At 46.7% G+C, this 25,000-nt stretch overlaps 1 protein-coding gene across 1 annotated transcript in view; it reads left to right on the top strand.

The window, feature by feature from the left end:
• The window catches only part of LOC122793692 (disco-interacting protein 2 homolog A-like), a 2,141,448-nt gene that overhangs the window by 1,079,357 nt on the left and 1,037,091 nt on the right, over positions 1-25,000 (top strand). Inside the window, exon 7 of the mRNA XM_044061912.1 lies at positions 1,543-1,662. Coding sequence (XP_043917847.1) covers positions 1,543-1,662 — 120 coding nt within the window. The remainder of the gene's footprint in view (positions 1-1,542; positions 1,663-25,000) is intronic.

Raw genomic sequence — 25,000 nt, 5'->3', positions numbered from 1 at the left:
GTTATGAGGGGCTAGAGATTGTGTGGATATTACATCTTTAATTTTCATCACAGTCAAACCTTAGAGGTGCGCACATGAAGTCATTATAGCTTGTGTTTGAGCTGAGGGCAGTGTTACTCACAGACCTCAGAGGTGTACAAAGAAGGTTACTATAGCTTGTGTAAGAGAGGTGTACTGTCTAGGAGCAACAAATTTGAATATTACTGAAATCATTCTCACAATCACGTACTAGGCACATATACATGTGGCTGCCTTTGACGGCTGGAGTGAAGAACATGCTATTTATATGTATATCATCAGTCACTTGAAATATATGACAAAGGCAATTTAAATCTCTGCTTTCATCCTAGTCTAACACCAGAGGGATGCATAGGCAGTGACTGTCTTTTTTAGAGGGTTAGGGAGGTAGGCAGTATTTCCAGATAAAACTTAAATATTCTCACAACTATTGGCTTGTTAGTTTACTGAAAGCTACAATTTTGTCAGCTTTGAAAATTAAGCCTTGGGCACAAATGATGTCTTCCTTGAAAGAAAAAAATAAGACTGAAATTCTTTTTTTCTTCATAATTTGTATTTAGGCCACCATTGGAGTAAAATGTTGAGAAAATGCTCTAAAATGCATCCCAGACCATCTGTAACCCTACGGGTTCTTGGGCCCTGACTTGAGTTATTTCCTAAATGGTTATTACTGGGCTGTCTTATTCAGGAAAGGTGTGTTGAAAGGATGCAAGAAAAACTAAAGCTGAACCACAACAGTGAATTTCTTTCCTTAATCATAATTTCTGTCCAAGCTATTAATGGACGAAAAGGTTGTGTAAAATGCACTTCAGAGCATATAGAAAGTTATAGCTTCTTGAAAAAGCTTGGAGTAAGGCAAGATGTGAGAAAAGGAAGAAAAAAGTAACATGGATGGTATGGGGAGCCCAAAAGGAGAAGGACTCTGAGCAGAGGACTTGATGGGGTGTGTGTGTGTGTGTGTGTGGGGGGGGGGTGAAATGTAAGTCCAGTCATCATTTCACTTTAAGTCCAGACCTGTACATAGACTTGTTGCAGTGCATCACTGTTGCAACTAAGTGCCAGTAACTCTGACTGCCCCTTTGTTAGACAGCTCAACATAATGATAGTGTAATACATAGGCCTGTTGTAATGTAAAAGCTTGTAGCTGCAGGTCTGTCTGTGAATACTACTCCTAAAAGTTTGCAGCATGAAATAAAAGGTTGCTTAGGATGGATGGCATTGTTAGGATGATACTTATACTGGAAGTGCCTAGCTGGCCCCCAACTTGACATTTGCTGGGGGGCCCCCCAAAATGCTAACACCGGCCCTGGCAACATACATCTAGTAAAATTAACTTTACTAAGTGAGTTTTCCCCAAGTGCATACTTCTCAATTTATATCAGTCATAGAGAATGATAGAATTTAACTCTTCTGTACTTGAAGCTGTGCTTCATGGTTGGAGACTGAGATCTTAACTTTTTTTTGTAGGACTGCTTGTGTTGAAAAATTATTGGGTGAGTAATTCTTTTCTTATGTTTTGCACAGGTGTGCCAGTTCACAGCCGTGTCTCATCCAAAATCCAACAGCTTGTTAACACCCTGAAGAGACCGAAGCGGCCGCCCCTGAGAGAGTTTTTTGTAGATGATTTTGAGGAACTTCTAGAAGGTAAGAGTGTCTTAAAAATAGTAGATCTGAAGTAGCTGATTACATTTGGTCTTCAGCTTATGGGGCTATGGATCCAAATCGGATCCGACATAGCTGCATCAGTAGCATCTGATCCAAGCTCCTCCCCTTACCCACAATGCACCCTGTTTCCTTCGTCTCTTCAGATCTCGTTTGCCGCTGTTCAGGTACGCATCGTGGTCTAGAGCTCCGAGCGTTTTCTGGGTGAGTTATTGCATTTTTGTCAGGTTTGTGTTCTTCCTTCTCTCTTCTCTTTCCCACACCTTTCCTATTGTTATATAGTTGTAGTAGTTGTAGTTTCGCCTTGGCCTTCCCACTCCCATTCTTGTGTTGTGAGTGCATTTGTATACCTAGTTTTTCCTTTTCTCTTCCAGGCATTAGGATGGCTGATGCTCCTAAACCTGTATTTAGAAAGCACAGTGTGTGGCCATAAGCTCTGTCCAGCTGATGGCCACACTCGGTGTGTAGTTTGCTTGGGAGCGGCCCATTTGCTTACCTTCTGCTCCATTTGTTCCGGCTTCATCCTGCAGGCCCTTAAGGACAGGAGGGCTAAGCTTGTGTTAAAAGGCTTGCTTCCCTCATCGGAGAAAGCTGTCCCTGCAAGCCCAACTTCGCCCACTTCTTCCGCCGCTCCCACTTCTCCTCCCCTGACCTTTGGGACTCAAACTCCCACTATGAGGTCTGGGGAAGGAGACGGGCATCATAGAAAGTAGAAACTGCCCAAATGGTCTCCGGACCATTCGGCTCCGGTGGGGCCTCCAGCCAAGTGTAAAACCCCCTCCCGGCCCAGCACCCCCTGGCACTACTCTCCCAGGTTTCCCCCTGAACCGGAGGTGTCGCAGTCTTCTCCCAGGATATCCCCTCATCGACTGTCCTGGCCAGTTTAGGTGGCTTACTCCCAGTCGACTCATAGTTTGAGCGAGGCAGAAATGGACAGGATGATGCAGAAGTTCATCCACACCCAAATTCAGATGGGAGTCTTGCTAGCCCTCTCTCCCTCCGGAGTGGGGAGCTCACAGACCTTTTTCACCCCTATATCTCCTTCTCTGATCCGAACTTCAGTTTCTGAGTCTTTGGATCAGAGGACTCAAGGGGCTGCCACCAATAGTACCTTGTACCTCAACAGTGGCCATTGCTTTGAGTGTGTTGGATCTGGCTGAGTCGAATCCCAGCTGTCAGAGCCGTAGCCTTGGCATGGAATCCAAGCAGGTTCTGTCGGCTCAGAGTTTGTCGGAGAGCAGTCTCTCCTTTGACATCTCGGCACCCGTAGTCTTGGCTCAGCCTCCCGTGTCAGATTCTAGGGGAATGGTTTCATTGGTAGTTTCTCAGGATGTCCATCCCCTTCGGCTTTTGATGTGGTGGAGAGGGTTCTCTCGAGTTCGTCGAGGCCCCTGACCATCTCGTCTTCGGACTCCGCCCAGACTACCTCTGTTTTGGGTATGGCCCCGACCTTCTTGCAGTCTCAGGGACAGCCTGAGCAGGTTTTGCCCCCACACGGGGGCAACAAGAAGTTTGCAGGTTCCCCCCAGAGAGCCCCACAAAGGAGGTTCCACACATATGGGCGTGCAAAAGGAGGCTCTTGGACTCCTCTCCAGAGTCCCTCACCAAAGACACTGACTTGGATGAAGAAGGTGAAGGTACCCACTCAGTCACCCCCCCCCCCAAGGATGTCTCCTTTGGAGACATCATGGAACTCCTTCGGCAGGGGGGGTCCACCCAAAAACCGACCTCTGATGAGTTGCTGTTCCTGTAGGCTTTCGGCACATGCCCATCTATTTCCTGGGTGTCCTCTCCTGTGGATCCGCTTGTGGACCTCATTGCATCTCTGGCATGGAAGGAGCCAGACACCGTGGAGCCCATCCCTAGGCGCCCAAAGTAAGGGGTCCCCTGTGGATGCTATGGTGGTGGATGCCACCACGAAAAAAGACCTTGCGCAGGAAAGCTCTACTGTCCATCCTCCTGAACGAATGTTAAGGACCATGGACTGTCTCTGGAAGTGGGTGTATGTTTCAGCAACCTTTACAATAAAGGAGCTGAACTACATGGCACACGTTATTCGACTGCAGCGAGACTTAGTGAAGGAGGTCTCTGACTCACCCCTAGACCCCGTGTTGGCTGAGGGCAAGAAGGTGTTCGCATGGATGGCCACTCTCAAAGCTAACACATTGATGTGTCTTCTCTCCCATGCAATGGTGCGAGATGCCAGGGCGGCCGGTTCTGGCGTTGCCTGGCTCCGGCTGTGTCAATTCACGGAACCCGTCAAAGCGTCTTTTGCAAATGCCCTTTATGATGGTTCTTCCCTGTTTGGGAAAACAGTTTGACACATTGGTCCAGAGTGAGGACGGAAAGACACTGCCATCAGAATCAGCTTCTCTGCCCCTAAAAAATCCTTTTCTCTGAATCGGCAAGGGGCAAGGAAGATGTGGTTTTGAAAGTCTCAGTTCCCCCGGGACACTCAGGACTCCCCTTCCCCCAGAGGCACAGGAGGTTATGTGACAGGCGCAGTCCAAGAGGCAGAGGGAGTCCAATGAATGCTGAATCTCGAGAACCTTTCTTGGACAGACCTGCACAGCAGCCCTGAGGGGCTGCCTGGCACCTCCTCTCTGGAGGCAGTCATGGGTCGCCTTTCACTACACCCAGGGGCATGGCAGTCCATAACATCAGACCATTGGGTGTTGTGAATTAAATCCAGACGTTATTTCATCCCATTCACCGAACCACCTCTTGTACCAAAACACCTCCCAGACGTTCAACCCACGCACAGGGAGGCAGCAGCTCTAGAAATCAACAAGCTCCTCAGAAAACAAGTCATCAAACCCATTCCCCTAAACCAGTCCGGATTGGGCATTTATTTCAGGTTCTTTTTAGTGCCGAAGAAAATGGGAGACCTAAGACCCATCCTGGATCTATCCATTTTAAACCTGTCAGTAGCCAAGGAGTAATTCCGGATAGTCACTCTTCAATCCATCATGCCCTACCTGCAGTAGAAAGATTGAATGTGCTTGATCGACCTCCAGACCAAGTACTGTCATATCAAGACGGACAGACGCTCGCTCAGGGTTCTCCGCTTCCGGCTGGGAGCCAATCATCAGTTCAGAGCCCTCCCATTTGGTCTCACCACAGTCCCCAGGGTGTTCACCAAAGTGATGGCAGTTGTAGCGGCTCACCTGAGGCTTCAGGGAATTCAGGTCTTCCCTTACTTGGATGATTGGCTGTTTGCTGCCCCCACCAAGCATCTACTCTGCTGTGCCAGGGACTATTTCCTATTATTAGCAAACAGCTTGGGGCATCACCATCAGTATCAGCAAATCTTCACTGATCCCTGTTAAAGTTCTGGAGTTCACTGGTGCTTGGCTGGATACTATATAAATGAAAGTTTACCTCACCTCAGAAAGGATACGCAACGTCAGGGTTAATGTTGTTGACATCCTCCATGTTCAACTTCCTACAGCAGACACAGATGTTCTTCGTGTTTCACTGTTGCAGTCTTCACATTTGGGTTATCTGCCTGCAGGTAACCCTCAGCTGGCCTGAATACCAGAGTCTTCGGATTTCTGCGTCGGATGCTGTCGCTTCTTCCATGACGTCCGGTCATCAGGGGTATAAAACATGCAGCTGATGCCATTACATCAGTCTTTCTTGCCATGCGGTGCCCAAAGCAGAAGCAGTTTACAAGTGCCGGTTGGTCAACTCCTGAAATTTTTGATGTTATGTAGTCCTATCTCGCCTACATTCTTACTCGTGGGTTCAGAGCCGAATATCGGCTCCAACTCTGCCGATTTTACTAGTTCGAAATCTGTCATTGGCTGTGCTAAGCAGGCATCCCATGGTGCACTGCTCCATATCCCTAGATCTCGTTTGCCGCTCGTGTAGCTCGGACGTGGTCTCACTTGGCTGTGGCTAAGTAACCCTCTTTTTCTTGTATTAAGGAAAATTTTTGATTCCTATCAAAAGCTGTTTTCATAGCTATTTGTCTAAGTTGATCTAAGTTTGTCAAGAATTGTGATTGTGTGATTGTTGTGTGGTATCCCACTGACTGTGTTCCCTTGGGCTAGGCCCGTTTCAGTTAGAGGGCCTAGTTCTCCTCTGCTTGCCTTCTGTGTGAGTGCGGTCTAGACCGTTTAAGTTAGAGGTTTGGGCCTTCCCTCTCCTTGTGTTTTTTTTTCAATCCCTTGTTCAGAGTTTGTACTTTATCTTTGGTGTGTGTTTGATCACTGTTTTAGTGTTGGTTACTATTTAGCGTCGTTCCCGCTTTTTATATAGTGAACGCCTGTGTATTGTTTCAGACTTGGTTTTGCGTTGTGGCCATAGTAGTTGATGATTAAGGACTTCAAGGAGCACAAACCTTCGGGTTTTAAAAAGTGCTCTAAATGTGGGTACAAAATGTCCATTACCGATGGGCATTCCATTTGTGTCTATTGCTTGGGAGCCATCCATCTGCAGGAATCCTGCAGATGTCCTTCAAGAATGCAACTGCAGTCCTGACATATGGGTTGTCCTGCCTCAGGCAGCCCTTCGGTCGGCCGGATTCCAAAGTCTGGGTCCGGCGTCTGCTGATGTCGCCTCCTCCCCGACGTCAGAGCGGCTGGAGTACAAAGGCATCCGCCGACGCCATCTTCTTCAGTCTTTCTTGCCACGCGGTGCCCGAAGCAGAAGCAGTTCGCAAGTGCCGGTCGGTCAGCTCCTGTGTTTTCAGTTACCAAAGTCATCTAAAAGCTAAGTACCCCGTTGGGGAACATTTTTCTTGCCTCAGCAGATGTCAGAAAAAATTGAAAAAGTTAATTGTTTGTCTTGTGGTAAACAAATACCTCATAAGGACTTCCATTCTTACTGCCTCCCTTGTCTGGGCCCAGACCACGACGTCTCGGCATGTGCTGCCTGTGCTTGCTTTAATAAGCGCACACTCAGGCGCCGGGCAGAATTTGCCAAAGACTTTTTTGGCGAATCTTTCGCTTATATCATGCCGTCGGAACAACCGACAGCACAATCTACCAAAAAACGCAAGGACCGGGACCGACATCCTCGGCCCGCGTCTTCCACCGATACCACGCCTAAGCCCTTCGCGAGTGCTTCGGTCCCTTCGGAAGCGGTAATTCTACCGCCCCAGGCCGACGACACCGCTTTAACGCGTTCTTCGGTCCCGGAGATTTCACCTGTGCCGGTTGTTGATTTTCCTCCAGAAACCGAAGTTCTGGATTTACCCGACACCATTCCTGTGGACAAGGTTGCCCCTACACATGGGGCAGCTAGGCCTCCGGTATCCATGTCCATCAAGGCCTTTGCACGTGCTAAGGCTGCCAGCCAGGCCAAGGCCCATCCTAAGCCTACTGCTCAGGGCCCCTCTTCTGATAGACAGATCATGACTCTTGCTGCAGATTTAATCTCTCTTATCAGGGGTTCTCAGCCGCACCCAGACAAAGGTTCTCAGCTGCCTGCAGATAAAAGACCTAGAACTGAGCAGACAGACACCCTCTCTTCAGAGGAAGCCTCTGGGGATTCAGAGCACTCAGATAACCAGGAAGAATCCTTCCAGGCCTATGAGGACTCGGATGCTGAGGATTCAATTCCCTCTGCCTCCCCTCCAGAGGATATTTCTTTTGGTGAAGTTCTCCACTCCATGAGAGAACATTTTCAGTGGCAGGGTCGGGAATTCTCAGACTCCAGGAAAAGGCTACGTACCTTCCTTAAGCTACCCCAACACAGACCTTTAGCTGTTCCTCCAGTATTGGATGACCTTGATGATGTATACTCAGACGCCAGTGCTTTGCCTGATTCTCTCCCTCCTGCTCCTGTCAAACCTGACAGATATTACAGGGTCCCTGAAAACCATAAGCATCTCTTTAAGGCCAACTATGTGGATTTAGAGACTATTTCACAGGGCCCCAAGGCAGTGGCTTCTTCCTCGGCCAAAAGCCCTCTGCCCGCTGACAGGGAAGCTAGATCCCTGGAGAGATGGGGCAAAAAAGTTTATACCTCTTCCACCCTTGCCATGAAGTCACTCAACTGCCTTTTTCATATGTTTCAGTACCAGGATTACTTAATGGATGATTTGCAGAAAAGTTAGCCTCTCCTGAGCCTATAGATAGAAAGGCATTGCAGGATTTGGTTCATAACTCTCAGCAGGTTAGCAATCATTTTCTTCAGTGTGGTTATGATGCATTGGAAGCTTCATGTAGGGCAGCCATGACAGAGGCCGTTATATGTAGACATGCTTGGTTGAAAGAACAGCCACTACCAGACCATGTTAAAGTTAAACTCCTGGATGCACCTCTGGAAAAACAGAAGCTTTTTGGTGCTAATGCACAGGATGTGTTGAAGTCTATTGAGGAAAAGGCAAAATCAGTACAGACTGTCAAGGATTTCCTCCAGGTTCAACCTCCCATATTCAGTAGGAATTGGCCTTCTAAGAATTGGTCCTTTCCAGACTCAGACAAGTTTCAAAGGGGAAAGAACAGGCTTGCTCGAGGTAGAGGGCAGTACCGAGGCTCCTACAGGGGCCGCCAATGGCAACCACCAAATCAAAGAAGTGGCACAGGGAGTTCACCTGCACCACAGGGACAATCACAATGACTTGACTATCACTCCGCCTACCAAGGCTCAAAGAGAAGCACCTCTAGGCGGAAAATTATCCTTCTTCTCAAAGAACTGGCACATTTTGACCAAGGACAAATGGATTCTGGACATAATAGACAGAGGTTACAGGTTCCACTTCCACACCTTACCAACGAGACAAGGCATGCCAAACCTGCCACAAAATCAAAGGGCAGAGGCTCTCTTACAAGTTGCAAAGCTGTTACAAATAAAAGCTATAGAAAAAGTTCCTCCTCAGGAGCAAGGCCAGGGATTCTATTCAAGACTGTTCCTTGTTCCAAGAAAAGGAAAGCAATGGAGGCCTGTACTGGACTTGTGTGTTCTAAACACCTTTCTCATTGTGCCAAAATTCAAAATGCTGACGTTACAGCAACTCCTTCCCATGCTGGGCAAGGGGTCTTGGCTGGTTACTCTGGACCTCAAGGAGGCATACCTGCATGTCCCAATCAGACACAACTGCAGAAGATACCTCAGATTTCTTGCAGGAACAGAGCATTATCAATTCTAAGCATTGCCGTTTGGCTTATCTACTGCGCCCAGAGTATTCACGAAATGCCTGGCATCAGTAGTTGCACATTGCAGACTCCAGGGGATTCAAATATACCCTTACCTGGACGACTGCCTCATACAAGCAGACAGCAAACAAGCATTGATAAAAAACTTGGACTATGTCATTCAGTTGCTACAGGCTTTGGGATACGCAGTCAACATTAAAAAATCAAGACTATTACCATCCCAAAAGATTATTTTTCTAGGAGCAAAACTGGACACACAATCACAAATGGCTTTCCTCACAGAGGAGAAACAACAGCATTTACCAGATTACTTCAAAAGCCTAGCAAAACTTACCCAGCTGACCGCAAGGAAGATCCTGCAGGCCCTGGGTTTCATGGCATCTTGCATCCTTCTGATCCCTCTGGCAAGACTACACATGAGAAAGCTACAATGGTATCTAAAAAGCTTATGGTCTCAACACAGCCACAACCTAGAAGATGTAATACCACTCATTCCATGCCTGCAAAGGGAATTTTTGTGGTGGGCTCAAGCAAGCCATTTAAACCAAGGCATGCCCTTCAACAAAGTTCAAGCAAGTCAAACCATTACAACAGACGCCTCAGATCATGGATGGGGGACACACATGGAGGACAGATGCATTCAAGGTCAGTGGACTCCCACGGAAATGCCTCTGCACATAAATCAAAAAGAAATGCTGGCAGTGATGCATGCAATAGAAGCCTTTGGAAAATCTCTTCAACAAGGCCATCTGCTAATAAAGACAGACAACACCACTGTCATGTGGTATATAAACAAACAAGGAGGCACTCAATCGTATCCCCTCTGCAGACTAACAATGGCTCTTTGGGAAAAATCCCTGAAACTGAACATCCATTTGCAATCCCAGTTTGTTCCGGGCAAGGACAATGTACTGGCGGACAGGTTGAGCAGAAATTTCGTGGATCCACACGAATGGATGCTGCATCCACACATTTTCTCACAAATAACAACTGCATGGGGAAGACCGGACATAGATCTATTTGCTTCTCATCTCAGTCACCACCTGGACAGGTTCTGCTCAAGGACACACCATCCTCTAGCCTGGAGAATGGATGCTCTCTCCTTCAGCTGGAATACCCTAAAAATCTATGCATTCCCTCCTCTACCATTACTGACCAAGGTGTTACTGAAGATCAAAGCAGAGCAACCAAAAGGAATACTCATAGCTCCAGACTGGCCGAGGCAGCATTGGTATCCCTTGCTAATGAGCATAACTGACTCCAAACCGTGGCCCTTGCCCCAATGGCCTCTGCTCCTAACTCAACACAATTACAGGACTGTTCATCAAAACCTGCAAACATTACAACTGACAGCTTGGAGGGTTCCATGACTTTGTCCCATGTCCCCCTCTCCGAAAAGGTTCAGGAGATCTTGCTGGAAGCACGCAGACCTTCCACCAGAAAAACCTATTTGGCCAAGTGGAAGAGATTCATCATCTGGAATGCCAAAAAAGGGACAGGATGCATCAGTGATGAGCATACCTCAGATATTAGAATACTTGGCAGAAATGTTTCATAATGGCCTCTCATATTCTTCCATTAAAATCCACGCTTCAGCAATCTCAGCAAACTACAACTGTGACCCACCTGTGTTTTCGCATCCCTTGCTAAGACAGTTTCTAAGAGGGATAAAGAATATCAAACCTCCCAGAAAACCATCAGTTCCTGCATGGGACCTCAACTACATCTTGGAAAAATTAACTCTTCCTCCTTTTGAACTAGCAGCATCTTCAGAAATGCAATTCCTCTCCTGGAAAACAGTCTTCCTGTTGGCAGTTACCTCAGCAAGAAGAGTCTCGGAGATACAGGCCCTCATGGCAGTACCTCCCTTTCTCATTTTCCATCAGGACAGAGTTTCTCTAAGGACCTGCCTACTTTCTTTCCCAATCCTCAAAATAAAGGGGAAAAGCTGCTGCATACTTTAGATATACACAGACAATTACGCTACTACTTGGACAGAACAAAGACCACCAGGAAGTCTGACCAACTATTTGTAGCCTATGCTGCCGGAGTGCAAGGAAAGGCAGTCTCCAAACAATTTCAAAATGGATTGGACACTGCATCAGATTCTGTTACTCCTTCCATGGAAAGGGTGTGCCAGCCAATATAAGACCACTCTCAACCAGAGCTATAGCCACATCCACAGCCTTTCTAAGAGGAGTGGCTACAAAGGACATTCTAGAGGCTGCTACCTGGAGCTCCGTGCATACATTTACCAGACACTACAGCCTGCCTTTATACTCCAGATCCCGAGCAGGCTTTGCTTCTGCAGTCCTGCAGGGTCTTTTAGCTACACCATCCCTTGCTTAGATCCTACCACCCCCAGCTTGGCTATGGTATTCAACCCGTATGTCAGGACTGCAGTTGCATTCTTGAAGGACATAGTACAGTTTTGTACCTACCATAAATGTAGATGTCCGATAGATATGCAACTGCAGTCAGGTTTTCCCTCCCTCCTACCCCTCTGTTTTTTCCCTTGGGTCCTTTCCCCCTCTCCTATTTAGCTGGGGATATCTGTTATGGTGTATCTGTTTATTACTGTTGTGCATGTCTGGAAATTTTTGCTTATCCATTCACAAAATTTAGCCTTCCTTGGAGGGCACCTGGCATCTGGGGCAAGAAACACTGAAGAAGATGGCGTCGGCGGATGCCTTTATACTCCAGCCGCTCTGACGTCGGGGAGGAGGCGACATCAGCCGACGCCGGACCCAGACTTTGGAATCCGGCCGACCGAAGGGCTGCCTGAGGCAGGACAACCCATATGTCAGGACTGCAGTTGCATATCTATCGGACATCTACATTTATGGTAGGTACAAAACTGTACTTTTTTGTCATGCGTTCAGCCCTAGAGTTCTCCAAGAGAAAAAGAATAGGCTAATTTTAAAGGGACTATTGAAACCTTCTTTTGAAGAAGCTATGGATTCATCTTCCAGTGGAAAGTCAATCTGGCAAGTCAAAAAAGAGATCTCCGGCTCAGTTTCATCGGAGCCCCCGGAGAAAATTTCAAAAACTGCATCGACCTCCTCAGCTCCACTGTCCTCTGGGCCGCAGGAAGGGTCGGTATTGACTGAACAGGCATCAGTTCCAATTGTATTGGAACCTCCTAGGAGCCGATCACCCAGTGTCAGACCAGCTTCTCCTGAGAGGAGATCTCATTCTCCATCCCTGTCCTCCAAATCCTCCAGGACCCTTTTGGACGAGGATGTTGATAGGGTGGTTCAGAGGCTCCTCCAGTCACCGGTTTTGGCAAAATTGTTTTTGGCTCTGGCCCAGTTGGCTCCGGTGCCCGTCCCGACCCCGTCTTCGATCATTCCTCCTCCGAGCGCATCTCTATCTTCGGAGCCGGAGTGTTCCGTGCTGTGTGATGTTTCTAGGCCATCTCCGAAGGCCCATTCGGCCCCATCGGTGCCGGCATAGGCTCCGTCCTCTGGGTTCGGGACTCTGGATTCTTCGGTCGGGCCCGAGGGGGACATCTCGGGGCTTATTTTGATCCCGAGCCTCCCTCTTGGTGCATCGGCTCTGGGAACTCTGACCCCCATCATGACCTCAGAGACTGGGTCGCTCCTCTGATTCGGTGGGGGGGGCAGCCTTCGAGGCTATGAGGACCGTGCTGGCCAGATAGTCAGCTACATCAGCCAGGTTGGTCACTGTCCCCCACCAGTCCGGTGAGAGCTTCTGATCACCACCCATCCATGGACAGCAGAGCACCAGGTCCTAGGGATACCCCCACGAGTGGTCCCCATATTTCTGAGGGGCCCTCAGAGTTCGTGCCTGAGGAGCCCCCCGGAAAGAAAACTTGCAAGAGGAAGCACATAGACTCCCAGGATGAGTCCCTCACCTCTGATACTGACCTTGAGGAATCGGAGGGGTCCCCCAAGTCATCCTCTGATGATGTTTCCTTCTCCGATATCCTGGAGATACTGAAACAAAGAGGTGACTGGCCCTCCAAAATCCCTTCCGAGGAGGAGTCAGTATTCCTTAAGGCTTTTGGTGCTCAGCCCTCCGCCTCCTGGGTGTCTCCACCCTTCGACTAACTCCTCTCCTTGACCTGATTTGTCTAAGAGTGTGGGAGGACCCTGATTCTGTGGGGACCATGCCCAGGCATCCCAACAAGTTTCTTTACACTCCCCAGGGTAAAGAGTTTCTGTCTAAAGGAGTACCTGTAGATGCCATGGTGGTGGAGGCAGCCACTCAGAAGGAAGTAGCCGAGTCCTCTTCATCCGTCCATCCTCCTAACAAGGAGTCTAGAACCATGGATCGGTACGGGAAGTGTACCCTTTCGTCAGCAACCTTTACATTACGGTCGCTGAATTACCTGTCTCACTTCACTCGGCTCCAGAGGGATCTCCTCAGAGTTAGGAGATACTCTTGTGGGTAGCGTTCCTGAGGTGGTGGCTCAGACTGTTAACGCCTAGGTATCTACCCTCAACTCCATTGTTAACTCATCCATGCGGCTCATTTCTGTGCAGCCGAGGGAGCGAGTAGGACAGCAAGCTCAGGGGTCGCCCTTAGAAGGCAAGCCTGGCTGCGCCTGTGTCACTTTGCGGAGGCCTTCAAGTCTTCCTTCACTGACGCCCCCTTTGATGGTTCCCCTTTGTTTGGGACCAAAGTGAAAGACACCCTCACCAGCTGCGAGCAAGAGGGAAAGACCCTGTCTGCCGTAGGGGTCCATTTTTCCTTTCCTTCTAGGCCTTATTCCAAGGCCCAGCCGGGGGGGGGGATGTGGTTCAAGAAATCCGCCCAAGGTGAACCCCCCTCCAGAGGCAGGGGAGGGGTGGTTATTCAGGGAGATATCACCCCAGAGGCAGAGGGGGCCCCCGCAATTTGGGAGACTGTGATTCCTTTTGTGGCTCTCCGTACTATAGTTCTGAGGATGTACCCGATTGCGCTTATTCGGAGCCAGTCGGGGGTCGAATCTCCTTGTATCCAGAAGTCTGGGAAAGCATTACCCAGGACCGATGGGTATTATGGATAATTTCCGGAGGTTATCTCATTCCGTTTTCATCAGACCCCCTGCCAATCAGAAAAATTCCAGACGTTCAACACAGTCAGAGGGAATCAAGCAGCCTCAGAGGTCTCTCAGCTGCTAGAAAAAGAAGCCATCCAGCGTGTCCCCTCAGACCAAATTGGGTTAGGGACTTACTCAGGATTATTTTTGGTGCCGAAAAGAACAGGGGACCTGAGACCCATACTAGATCTCAGCCAACTGAACAACCACGTACACAAGTCCAAGTTCCGTATGGTCACACTACAATCGATTCTCCCATTGTTGGGAGAGGAGGTATGGATGTGCTCCATTGACCTCAAGGATGCTTACTACCATGTGAAAATGGACAGGGCATCCAGGAATCACCTACACTTCCGGCTGGGAGCCAGTCATTTCCAGATGTCCTTCATGGATGCATCTGCTGCTCACTTGAGGGATTCCAGGTGTTTCAGTATCTGGACGACTGACTCCTTACCGCCCCCACCAGGCATCAACTAGTTCAAACCAGGGACGCTACCATCACTCTGTCAACAGTTGGGTATAACAATAAATTGGGAAAAATCTGCTTTATTGCCCTCGCAGCATGTCACATTTATAGGAGCAGAATTAGACACCATTCGAATGCGAGCATTTTTACCGCAGGAAAAGATCAGAGTCTTACAGCAACAGATACACATGCTGATGCCCCTGAAACAAACGAAGGCAAAATGGGTTCTCCAGCTCCTAGGGACCATGGCAGCAACAATCATGTTGGTCCCTCTAGCGAGATTGCACATGAGAATTCTCCATTGGCTCCTCTTTGTTCAATGGTCCTTCCAAAGACTTCCACCGTCTCATCCCATCTTGCTCATGGACAGATGCAAGCAGGACCTCGGTTGGTGGCTACGCACCAACAATTTGGACGGGGGAAGGCCCTTCGTTCCACCCATCCCGGTTGCCACGGTGACCACGGATGCCTCCCAAATGGGGTGGGGCATTATCTTGGCAGGACAGTCCAAGGCACGTGGCAAGAACACTAGATACATCTGCATATAAACATCCTAGAGATGAGAGCAGTGCTACTTGCGTTGCAGGCACTTCAGTGTGTTCTTCCTCTAGGAACGATTGCGATACACTCTGACAACATGTCAGTAGTGTGGTATCTGAACAAGCAAGGGGGAACCAGGTCTTACCCTCTGTGCAGAGAGGCCATGCAATTGTATCATTGGGCAGTAACTTCCCAGCGGTTTTTGGTGGCAACGCACATTCCGGGTAAGTCCAACGTGATTGCGGACAGACTAAGCAGAGCTATTCTGATGCCTTACAAGTGGTCCCTGAATCATCTGGTTGCAGAGCGAATCTTCAGCAGATTGGGTCAGCCTTGCTGCAACCTTTCTGCCAGCCCCCTCAATGCGAAATGCAGCAACTACTTCACGCTGATCCCCCCACAGGGGGATTCGCCCAGGGACGCACTGGTTCACGATTGGCCCCCCGATCTGCTTTATGCTTGCCCTCCGTTTCCCCTGCTGTCAAAGGTGATTCAGAAAGCGCAATCCTTGGGAAGCAGAATCATTCTGATTGCTCCACACTGGCCTCACCAAGTTTGGTTTCTCTTTCTTCAGCAATTCATTGTGGACACTCCTTGGACTCTTGGACCCTCAACCAGTTTTACTAACACATACGTCAGGACAGTTCCACCCCTCCCTGATGACCCTCCAGTTGACAGCCTGGCTACTTCACTTCCATCGTTAGTCAGACTTCATAATTTCTCACTAGAAGTGGTTCATATGTTATCATCCTCTCATAAACCATCCACTAGAAAGATTTATTCTAGTAAATGGAAAAGGTTTTCTATCTGGGCACATACCAGGGGCATTGATCCTTACACAGCTCCAATCGCTTCAGTCCTGGAGTTTTTGTCTATGCTTTTCCATCAGGGTTCCGCATCAGCCACCATCAAAGTTCAACTGGCAGTGATCTCTAATTTCCATGTAGTGAATGAGCCTAGTCTCATGGCGCATAGACTATGCAAGGCGTTCCTGAAGGGTACCCTGTTGCTCCGTCTCCCGGTATCCAAACCAATCATGCCCTGGGATCTAAATTTTGTTCTACAAGCCCTTACTTTACCACCTTTCGAGCCTGCAGCTACCTGCGAATTGAAATTCTTGACCTGGAAAACAGCCTTCTTAACAGCAATCACTTCAGCAAGGCGAGTTTCAGAAATTCAAGCCCTCTCCATCAAACCTCCATATTTAATATTCCATAAAGACAGGGTCTCTCTTAGACCAAACCCTTCATTCCTTCCTAAAGTGGCTTCCGTGTCTAACCTAAATCAATCCATTAAGCTGCCTGTCTTCTTTCCCCACTTCTCTAACGAGGCAGATTTTAGATTTCACCAGTTGGATATACACAGACAATTACGCTTCTATCTGCACTGAACAAAAGATATCCGGAAGTCTGACCAACTTCTTGTTTCCTTCTCGGAAAACCAAATGGGTTCCCCGGTCTCTAGGGTCACCCTATCTGGATGGATATCTAGTTGTATCTCTTTCATCTATCAAGCAGGAGGTAAAGATCTGCCATTTCCAGACAAGGCTCACTCTACTCTGGCTGTTTCCACATCCACAGCCTATCAAGCCAGATTGTCAATGGATGATATATGTGCTGCAGCTACTTGGGCTTCTCCTCACACTTTTGTTTCTCATTACAAATTGGACGTGGTCTCCAGGGGCAGGTCTTCCTTTGGCTCCACTGTTCTCAGGAGTATTTTCCTATGAGCCACCCAGGATGTAGGTGCTAGGGACGCTCTCCCACAGGTAGGAATGTAGGTGAGATAGGACTACATAACATCTAGAAGTTATGTACTCACCATAACGTTCGATATATGTAGTCCATCTTGCCTCACATTCTTGCTTACCCTCCCACCTTCCCCCTTCCTGGAGGATTTGGAGGTTATGTTGTTATCTGCAGAGTTCCCGTGCTTAGCTTATTCTTTACTTGGATGTGATGTGTGTATGGAGTACAAATGAGTTTTGCAGCAAACTAGATCTGGGGATATGGAGCAGTGCACCATGGGATACCTGCTTAGCCCAGCCAGTGAGAGACTTCGAGCTAGTAAAATTGGCCGAGTCGTATCGGCTTCGAACCCACGAGTAAGAATGTGAGGAGAGATTGGACTACATACATCGAACGTTATGGTGAGTACATAACTTCTTGTTTTCGAGTTTCAGACCTGAAGTCTTAAAAAAGATAAGTAACTCGTTGGTGATCCTTTTTTCTTGGTCTAACCGATGTCAGAAAAAATTGACAATTGCCTTGCCTGTGGAAAGCAAATACCTCATAGAGATTTTCATTCTTACTGCATCATCTGTTTAAGCCCAGACCACGACGTTCCTTGCTGTCGGTTTTGTGCCTTGTTCAACGCCCAAACTATATGTCGGCTATTTTTGTAGCTAAATATTCTCGATTTCCGTACTCCGAAATGGCTTCATTAAGCCATCCAACTACCGATCTACCTAAAAAACGTATGGATAAAAACTCGAAAAAACAAAAGGAACCACAAACTTAGAAAAAACAAAGTAGTGATACTGTCAAACAAATCACGCCAGTCTCTGCCAAGATATATTTACGTAAGGATAAAGACAGACTGCTTGGGTCCAAAACTGCCGATGACACTTCCGTTAAGCTAGTCGCCAGTCCGCTGGTACTCGGTGAGGCCCTTTCGCAGCCCCTGATACCCGCTACTACAGATTCACAGGCCTCTACTGAGACCCATTTGGAGACACTTCAACTATGGAACCTACAGAGGTCTCTGCCTTGGATGGGTCCAGAGCCACTGTGCAGGCACTGGCTTCTGAGGGTGTATTCAGGCTTACTGCTTTTCATATTAAACCAATGACTTTGTTTCAAGCTAAGAATACCGAATTCCTCAGGCCTAAAGCTTGCACTAAGCCTAGAAAACCGATGACCAAAGCACATTCTCAGGCCCATATGCCTCAGAAACAAATGATTAGAATGGCTTAAGACCTTATTACCTTAACTCATTCACTCAGCTCAGAAAAAGCTGCCTGCTTAATTCCACCATAGGAACAACAGTGCAGCCTGATCTCATTTTCAGAAAATTCATTTGTAATACCATACTGAAAACAAATGGTCATAACTATTTAACTATAAGAGCTAGACTAAAAATGTAAACACGAAAGTTGTTCAGCAGACGCTGACCTTTCCAGCAGTGTAAATGTTGATAGTGCATGTCAAAGTCATTATTAAATATTTGGCAAGGAATGCTGATATTGTGCATATTTTTTACTTTTTTGGAAAAGCAAAACACAATATCTTGGTCTATGTACCATGCAGACCCATACAATTTGAATTTAATTTGTTAGTATGAATGTCTGCTTTAAATTGATACCTCAACCATTACTGTGTGATGCTCCTTTCATGAGGTATTCACAGAAATATGATTCATATATTATTTCTCATAACTGATAAACAAAGCATAATATCTCATCACCTGTAACAGACAGAGCCTACATATCAGTGTAGAAGTTGTGCATCTGAATGTCAGCTTCAAAATGATGCATCATGTGTGCGATTACCATGCTCCCTCGCAAAGATATGGGTATAATAATTATTGTAAATGTATAATTTTCTTATTCGTACAAGACTAAACAAACTGTGATATCTGTACTTGTGCAGTGCACAGACGCAGTTCTTTTGCCATGTTGTAAGGAGTAACAGTGTCTTTAAAATAAGGTATTACTTCACACGATGAGATGCTCCCTTGCAAAGTTATTTACCAAAATATGAAAAAAATCATAATTTCCATAACCTTAGTCCGAAACAAACTTTGATATCTGCCTATGAGTACGACATACAGGCACCATTCTTTTACCATGTTAGAACTATAAATAATCTTTTCAAAATGAGATATTACTTGGCACATTCAGATGCTCCCTTGCAAAGTTATTTACCAAAATATGAAAAAAATCATAATTTCCATAACCGTAAGTACCAAACAAACTTTGATATCTGCACGTGTCAAACATACAGGCACAATTATTTTACCATGTTGGAACCAGCAATACTTTCTTCAAAATGAGATATTACTTGGCACATTCAGATGCTCCCTTGCAAAGGTATTTACCAAAATATGAAAAAAAATCATAATTTCCATAACCTAAGTCCAAAACAAACTTTGATATCTGCCTAGGAGTACAACATACAGGCCCCATTCTTGTACCATGTTAGAACTATAAATAATCTTTTCAAAATGAGGTATTACTTAGCACATTCAGATGCTCCCTTGCAAAGTTATTTACGAAAATATGAAAAAAAAAATCATAATTTCCGTAACAGTCGTTTGCCAAGCTCAGAGAAATGAATTTTGCACAACACATTTCATAATAGTGTTTTACTTAATATATTGGTCCAACTTGGTCATGGGTGTTTTCCATTCTTCTCACAAGCTGCATGTTAGCAATCTTGCATGGCTCTCCTCACGCCTTTGTGGAGGTTGGTCAAGAACAAAGCAGTGTCCTCCTCAGTTAGGTGAATGGCATCCGTTTTGAACAGGTGAACATCTTCCGCGGCGATGCCGTTCTGGCAAATTGTAGATCCACCGACCCTGTGCATCAAGCCATGCATGAACGCATTCTGTAAACGTGTGAACAGCAGAAGACAGTCGTACCTTACCTGAAATAAAGCATGGGTGGACACTGACAAGGGTGCACAGCCAGGGCACACGTAAAGAGGAAAAGCAGGGTAAGGACCGCCGCTCCACTAATATGCCAAGGACAGGCATGGGGCTCCAGATGTTGGTTATCTGTAGTGTCCCATAGCTGTGCTGGCTGCCCACTCAGACTACTGATACCACTGTGGTCTCATGACCTCCTTCAGTGTCAGCAGTCTCATGACCTCCTTCAGTGTCAGCAGTCTGCCTCTCTTTACATGTGCCCATTCAGCAATGGACCAAAGGGATGAGGGACTGAAGTAACTCACTAATTGCTGTCCTGACCTTCATACATTTACTACCCTCACCTACATACACTGACTACACCTGAAGGGAGGGAGACTGAGTGGAGAGCTACATCAAGGCAACATGTCAAAACACCAAGACTGACCCAGGCTGTATCTTTTTGCATGTGTTCTTTCCCGGAGGGAAACATTACATCACAGTGGCACACCCAAGCCCATGCTTACCTAGGACAGCAGCACTATGGGAGAAATTTATGGCCATGGTACTCGCCAAAGCATTCAACACACAGGTTAACCTTGCAAGTCGGGCACCCCCATGATGGGCTCAGCACATTTACCCTTGCTAGCAAAGTTTTTGCATCTTGATTTGCGCCATTTTATAGGAAAGTGAGAGCCTTGCTCAAATCGGCTCACAGCTTCTGAGACGGTCATCTCAGTGCATCTTTTCCTCTTCGTGTAACTGGCAAGTAGATGCAAGCCTAGGTTCCTTCGGAACTGTAACTGTGTTGCTGGAATAGCACGTCCAGAGCGTGACAGTTGCTGATGGCTGATACTTTCACAGAATATAATGAAAGCATTGACAATGGCCACATCCCATAAGAACCAGAGCAAGTACAGCCACCATTTGTGGGCCTTTCTGGCACTGGGATACTGTGTCCTGAGCTGATCTGCTCGGTCCACCCCATTCATGTAACCGTTGTACATGTTTACAACTGGTGGACATGGCACCGATGCCTTTCTTCCATCACGCTTTCTCCTGTATGTGCTGGAGACTGGCAAGGTTGGGTTACAGTTAGTTGACAGGAGGAATACTGGTTTGCTATCCTTCCATTCAGTAGTTAGCAGTGGTCCACTCTGCAATTGCTTGTAGTAGCCTCGAGTTGCTTTTCCAATGGCCTGTCTGTTGAATGTTAGAGGCCATCCTGACCTGTTGGTGCGCATGGTTCCACAACAGTATAGATCATCTTTCAGCAATTGCTGTGCCAGCGGAACAGAGGTAAAGAAGTTATCAAAGTAAATGTGATGCTTCTTGCCAATCAGTCCCCTAGTTAAGTCAACCACAACTCTGTGTGCCAGCCTGACCTCTGTATTCTGCTCCGTTTTTCCAGTGTACACATGGAATTCATGTACATACCCATTGGTCGAGTCTGCCAACACCCACACCTTAATGCCATACCTCTCGGGCTTACCAGGCATAAACTGTCTAAATGTCAAGCGTCCACGGAAGCCAACCATGGCTTCGTCTACAGCCACCTCACGATGCACATTGTAATGTGTCCTGCATGCATGAAGTACTGCATCCAGTATTGGCCATACTTGATGTAGCTTGTCATGACCCCCAGAGCCCTGTGGTAGGCTCAGGCTATCGTTGCAGTGGAAGTACCGCTAATTTTTTTCAAACCTATCTATGGTCATGTACTTTATTGGGAAGTGACCATATACATGGTGCATTTCCCAGTACTGCCTCAGTTCAGGAACATGTACAATAGACATGTATATTCTGACACCTAGAAATGTGCATATGTCTCCTGGGCAAACAGGACTCCACCACGTATCAACCTTGCCTGCCTCTGTGCAGCATAGGGATTTGTTTCATTAGCAATATGGGTGTATAGCTCCTCTGGGAACATCAAATTCAGGAAGTCCATCTCTGTGCTATCTGAGCCCAAGTGATTTATTGGTCCTACTGGCCCCACAAATTCCTCAATGTGTAAAGTTTGGAAGTGTTTTACCCATGTGATCTTACGTGGTGGGCATGCTCGTCGTACCTGACTGGGTCACAAGGAACAGTTGGGAATGGGAAGGGCTGAAGGGTTGAGAGATGGTCCTCTCTCAATGCCAGTAGCAACTGTACTGCTTGTAGTTGGTAGTGAGCTGCTGACACATGCTCCCTGCTGAGGCACAACCATATCATTCTCTGACAAGGATCTACTTGGACTCGTATCTAGAGGATTTTCTCCATCCCCATCACCATACTCTGGACTACTACCCACATCATGCACAGTCGAAGGCACATCCACACTCTTATTGGCACTTGCAGTGCCATGCACTGTGGAGGACTGCATAGTTGTCAGTCAGACCACGTGCTTTCGTGAACACAGATAAAGGCAAGTCATCGTCTGCGTCATACTCTGAATGCACTTGGTGGCCATTGTGTGTGGCCAACTTGTGTATGGGCACCTTCCTTAGGTGTGCAAGTGGCACCTCATCCTCACTGTCATGGTCAGTGTCATAATTACTGGTCATGTCTGCTTTGGCAACTCGTAGTGGTCTTTCATGAATGGCGGGCACAGTGGCATCATCCATATCACAGGCAATGGCCTTTTCACGCAGACATGTGGGTGGAATGTCATCCTCTGAGTCATAATCATCATCCTCACTTTGGTTGGCATTATGTGGTGCATCAAGGTGCATACCATTGTCTGAACCACTGCTACAACCATCACAGTCCGTTTCCTCACCCAACAGGTAAATGCTGCTTGCTTTCTCCTCACCAGATGGTATCTTTTGTGGTGGCTGTGTTGCTTTGCACTTGAAATCACACCTGAAAAACACAATGCAATACAACATTCGAATGTAATATACCTGCATTGAGGCACGTGAAAAGCAATGCACCTGTCTCTATATTTCTATATCTATATTTCTATATTATATTTTATATATATATATATATATATATATATATATATATATATATATATATATATCTTCCTCTAGGGACCATTGCAATCCAGACAGACATGTCAGTCTGGTACATCAACAAATAAGGAGGAACTAGATCTTATCCCCTTTGTCGAGAAGTCATGAGTGTGTGGGAATGGATGATTTCCACCAGCCGTTTTCTGGTGGCAACGCACATTCTGGGACAGGCCGACATTGTAGTGGACAAGCTCAGCAGGACTATTCTGATGCCTTATGAGTGGTCCCTGAAACCTTCCATAGTGGAAGAGATCTTCCTTAAGTGGGATCGGCCTTGTTGCGATCTCTTCGCATCTCCTTCCAATGTCAAATGCAGCGAGTTTTTCACTCTGAATCCCACGTGGGAAAACCCCCAAAGATGCTCTGGTACATGCTTGGCCTCCCAGTCTTCTTTATGCCTATCCTCCATTACCTCTCATACCGAAGTTTCTACAGAATGCTCGCAGGCTGTGGAATACAGTACTCATCATTGCCCCATTCTGGCCTTGTCAAGTCTGGTTCCTTTCCCTTTGGTCTCATGTAGTAGTTTTACCATGGATCTTTGATTTCGTTCCGGATCTCATTTCACATAACTTTGGGATTCCGCACCCAGATCTAGATAGTCTGAAACTCCCCGCTTAGCTACTCCAGTTCCATTGATTATTAGGACTCCCGGTTTATCCTTTTTGGTAAAATCATTTTGGTGGCGGCTCAAAAATCTTCCACCAGAAAAATATATTGTAGCAAATCAAAACGTTTTTCCATATGGGCCTCTCAGAGAGACTTGGATCCTTTTACGGCCCCAGTCTCAGCAGTGTTAGATTTTTTTTGCACAAATCTTTCAACAAGGTGCTAGTTGCTCTACCGTTAAAGTACAACTGGCGGCCATTTCTAATTTTCATTTGGAGAGAACGTCTTCCTTAGCCTCTTCAAGACTTTGCAAGACCTTCCTTAAATGTACCTTTCTTTTAAGACCTCTGGTAAAGGATCCTGTGCCTCCATTGGACCTCACTTTTGTTCTTTGGCTTTAGTCTCCCCTTCCTTTGAGCTTGCAGCTGTGGTATGTTTGCAGTATCTATCTTGGAAGACTGCTTCTTTTGATAGCTATTACGTCTACTAGGAGGGTGGCAGAACTTCAGGCATTGTCCATCAAAATCTCTTGCATGATTTCTTACAAGGACAGGGTTTTTCTGTGCACTATCCCTTTCCTTCTCCCCAAAGTGGAGTCAGAAGCTAACATTACTCAAACTATTAATTTTTCTGCCTTTTCCCCCCTAATTTTCAAAATAGGGGTGAATACAAATTACATCTGTTGGACATGCACAGACAATTGAGATTTTACTTATACAGGACAAAACCCTGTCGTGAATCTGATCAGTTGTCTCTTACTCAAAGCCATTCTTAGGGAAGCCAATTTCTAAAGTGTCTGTTGCTCGTTGGATTTCCCAGTGTATTATTAGAGCATATTCTAACACAGGAATTTCCACTCCGGGTCAGGTTAAAGCACATTCCACCAGGTCTCTGGCCACTAAAGTGGCTTTTTGGTCCAGGGTGTTGCTGGATGATTGTTCTGCAGCTACTTAGTCCTCATCTCATACCTGTATCTGACGTTATAAATTAGACTTGGTATCCAGGAGTAGGGTATCCTTTGGCTCCACGGTGCTCCAGAATATCCTTCCATGAGGGCCACCCAGGTGTTACTAGCTGGGGACTCTGTCCAATAGGTTAAAGACTAAGTGAAGTCAACTACTTCAGATAAGTAAGTTATATACTCACCATAATATTCCACCTGAGTAGCTGCACTTCATTTGTCTTCAACCATCCCCCCTCCTTCCCCCAACCTTGTCACTATTGTCCTGGCCTTGTATATGGGAGAGGAACATTCCACAGGTGTCACTTGTTATGTTTTCCTCCGGAATTTTAGTGTGCTAGTAGTGGTAAGGTCTTGTTGGTTCAGGCGTATGTTTTGTTGAGCAGCCAACTTGATCTAAAGGGAGGAAGGAGATGGGGGCATTATGGGTAAGTGGAGGAGCTTGGATCAGATGCTAGTGATCCGGCCATGTTGGATCCGATTCAGATTCATAGACCCACAGGTTGAAGACAAATGAAGTACAACTACTAAGATGGAATATTATGGTGAGTAAATAACCTCTTTTTTCTCCTCAATTGTGTCTTTTCGCCTTCACCAGGAATTGTACTTTGTGCATCCTTTTGCTTATTTTCAGGGCTCACCTTTGGCTGAGCTGTGACAGTGTTAAAATTTGTTTTGCTTCTACATCTGTCAGATTTGCAGACTGAGGGCATAAAAAATGCTTTTAAAAGCAAAAAGAATAAGAAATGAGATTAAAGATGTTCTTCATCTCACATTGCTGCAGTCCTTACACTTGGGTAGTCCGCTGTCCTCAGTCGGCCCGAATATCAAAGTATTAGGCTGACGTCGGTCAAGGCGCTTAAGACTGACATCAGGACATCAGGGTACAAATGCGCATGACCGACGTCATATCCTCAGTCTTTTTTGCCGCATGGTCCGATGCAGAAGCAGCGTTGCAAGTGC

The sequence above is a fragment of the Protopterus annectens genome, chromosome 2.part0 (assembly GCF_019279795.1).
Source record: "Protopterus annectens isolate FY-2018-M chromosome 2.part0, PAN1.0, whole genome shotgun sequence".
Classification (NCBI taxonomy): Eukaryota; Metazoa; Chordata; order Ceratodontiformes; family Protopteridae; genus Protopterus; species Protopterus annectens.
Note: the sequence above shows the minus strand (reverse complement) of the source record. Positions and strands in the feature narration are given on the sequence as shown.